Source organism: Bison bison, unplaced genomic scaffold (genome assembly GCF_000754665.1).
Source record: "Bison bison bison isolate TAMUID 2011002044 unplaced genomic scaffold, Bison_UMD1.0 scf7180017851927, whole genome shotgun sequence".
NCBI lineage: Eukaryota > Metazoa > Chordata > Mammalia > Artiodactyla > Bovidae > Bison > Bison bison.
In genome coordinates, this window is record NW_011482500.1 from 5,738 (window position 1) to 7,592 (window position 1,855).

General features: G+C 41.9%; 1 protein-coding gene across 1 annotated transcript in view; it reads right to left on the bottom strand.

Moving 5' to 3' along the window:
* Window positions 1–1,477, bottom strand: part of LOC104997429 (xaa-Pro aminopeptidase 2-like) — a 7,010-nt gene extending 5,533 nt beyond the window's left edge. Inside the window, exon 1 of the mRNA XM_010852151.1 lies at window positions 1,462–1,477. Coding sequence (XP_010850453.1) covers window positions 1,462–1,477 — 16 coding nt within the window. The remainder of the gene's footprint in view (window positions 1–1,461) is intronic.
* Between the last annotated feature and the right edge of the window lie 378 nt (window positions 1,478–1,855).

Here is a 1,855-nt window from a genome sequence, read left to right on the forward strand (position 1 = left end):
AAGGAAGTTGAGGCTTTAGAGAGGTAAAGTGATTTATCTATGGTTTTTCAAAACTGGCAAGGGGTGGAACTTAGACTTGACCCCAGATCTGTTTGACTACATGGCTTGCACTCTTACTGATACAGACATTGGATGACCTTGCTAACTGCGTTAGTCTCCACCTTGTCCTTAAACTCTATGTCACAGAGCTGTCCTTTTGGAGACGCTTGTATACTGGTTCTAAGACTTTGATTTTCATCTTTTTTTCTTGCTCCCTGCAATCCCTCTAAAGAGTCTGCCCCTCTGCAGGGCCAGGAATTTGCTGGCGGAAGATCATAAGCATGAAGGGTTCTAGCTGGGCTTGGAGATTAGCATAAATAACACAATTCAATTTAAAAAATCTTTATGCAAACAGGTAAAACTATTCAACAAGAACCAAAGCTTTGGGTGTAATACTGTTTTTTTAAGGTTGATTCTATTTTACTGTGGTAAAATACACATACCATGAAATGTATCATTTTAACCATTTTAAAGTGCACAACTCAGTGCCTTTAAGAACATTCATGAGATTGTGCAACCACCAGCACTAATTCCAGAACATTCTCATCATCCCAAAAGGAAACTCTGCCCTCCAGCTGTCCCTCTCATTCGTTTCTCCCCCCAGCTCCAGCAACCACTGATCTGCTTTCTGTCTCCACGGACTTGCCTATGCTGGATATTCTACACAGATGGAATCATACAACATGGGGCTTTCGCTGGCTTCTTTCACTTAGAATAATGTTTTCAAGGTTCATGGATGTGATACATTTTTGAGACGACAAATGAAAGCCAACTTCAATGGCTCGATACACAGAGGTATCTTTGAGTAACTACTTTTCGTGTTCTTTACTTCATCCCCTTTAAAACCTGTGAGTGACTGGAGAGAAAGTCTCTCTTATAAGCTTAGAAAGACTCTGTTCTTGGGCTTCCAGGCCCAATTCTGGCTCCGCGTGGCCTTTCCTTAAAGGCTAGCAGCCTGCAATGGCTCAGTTTCCTTTCACTTGTGGGAAGTGATAAAACGCCTGTGAATTCTTTCCCAGCCCCTGGAAGGTTTTCCCTCTTTATCCCCTCCTCGTCCTGATGGAACTGCAGCCTTCCTTATCTGAATGGGATGAGTTTTAAGTTTCTTTAAAAACTGTGTCAAGCAGCAGAAATATTCTGCAAGTTACATCAGAATGGATAAAGAAAATTGGACCCAACTGTGACTTGTTTCATCAGACCCAATATTTTGAAATTTCTCTCCTGTTTTCCAGATTCCTTTCCAAACAAGAAGTATGCATAGACCTGTGTATGGAAATGGGCCTCTCAGATTGCCCAATGTTCCCAGGAATCCAAGTCAAGGGCTTGTATCAGTATTCCTAGGAAGGTAGGGAGTGGTGGTGGTCAAGACACTGATTCATAATCAGCAGCCTGGGTCCGGTCAGGAGCTTAGTTACTACTTACAAGAATCATAGAGCATACTGTTCTCTTATGACATATTTAGATGGTGTCAAGATTTTTGATGTTAAAACTTTAGGGGGTCAGTTAACTTTCTTTTGTGGTTTGGCCAAAACTTGAATCTTAATCTGTGCCACAGATTGATCTTGAGTTTAGTTTATGCTTCCTTTGTCCACACCAGCCCATCTGACCCCAGCCATCTTACATCTGAATTCCTCATCACAGGAGGGCCAGAAGTCAACGTCGAATGATTCAATACAAAGCAGTCTTCAGCACCAGAGAAGAAACTCATGTTTTTTCTCTCTACAAAGGGGTAGGGATTTTTTCATCATTCTCTGACTCCCTTGTTTCCTCCCTTCCTGTTCCCTCCTGCTTTAAATTGTAACACTCCTTATTCCAG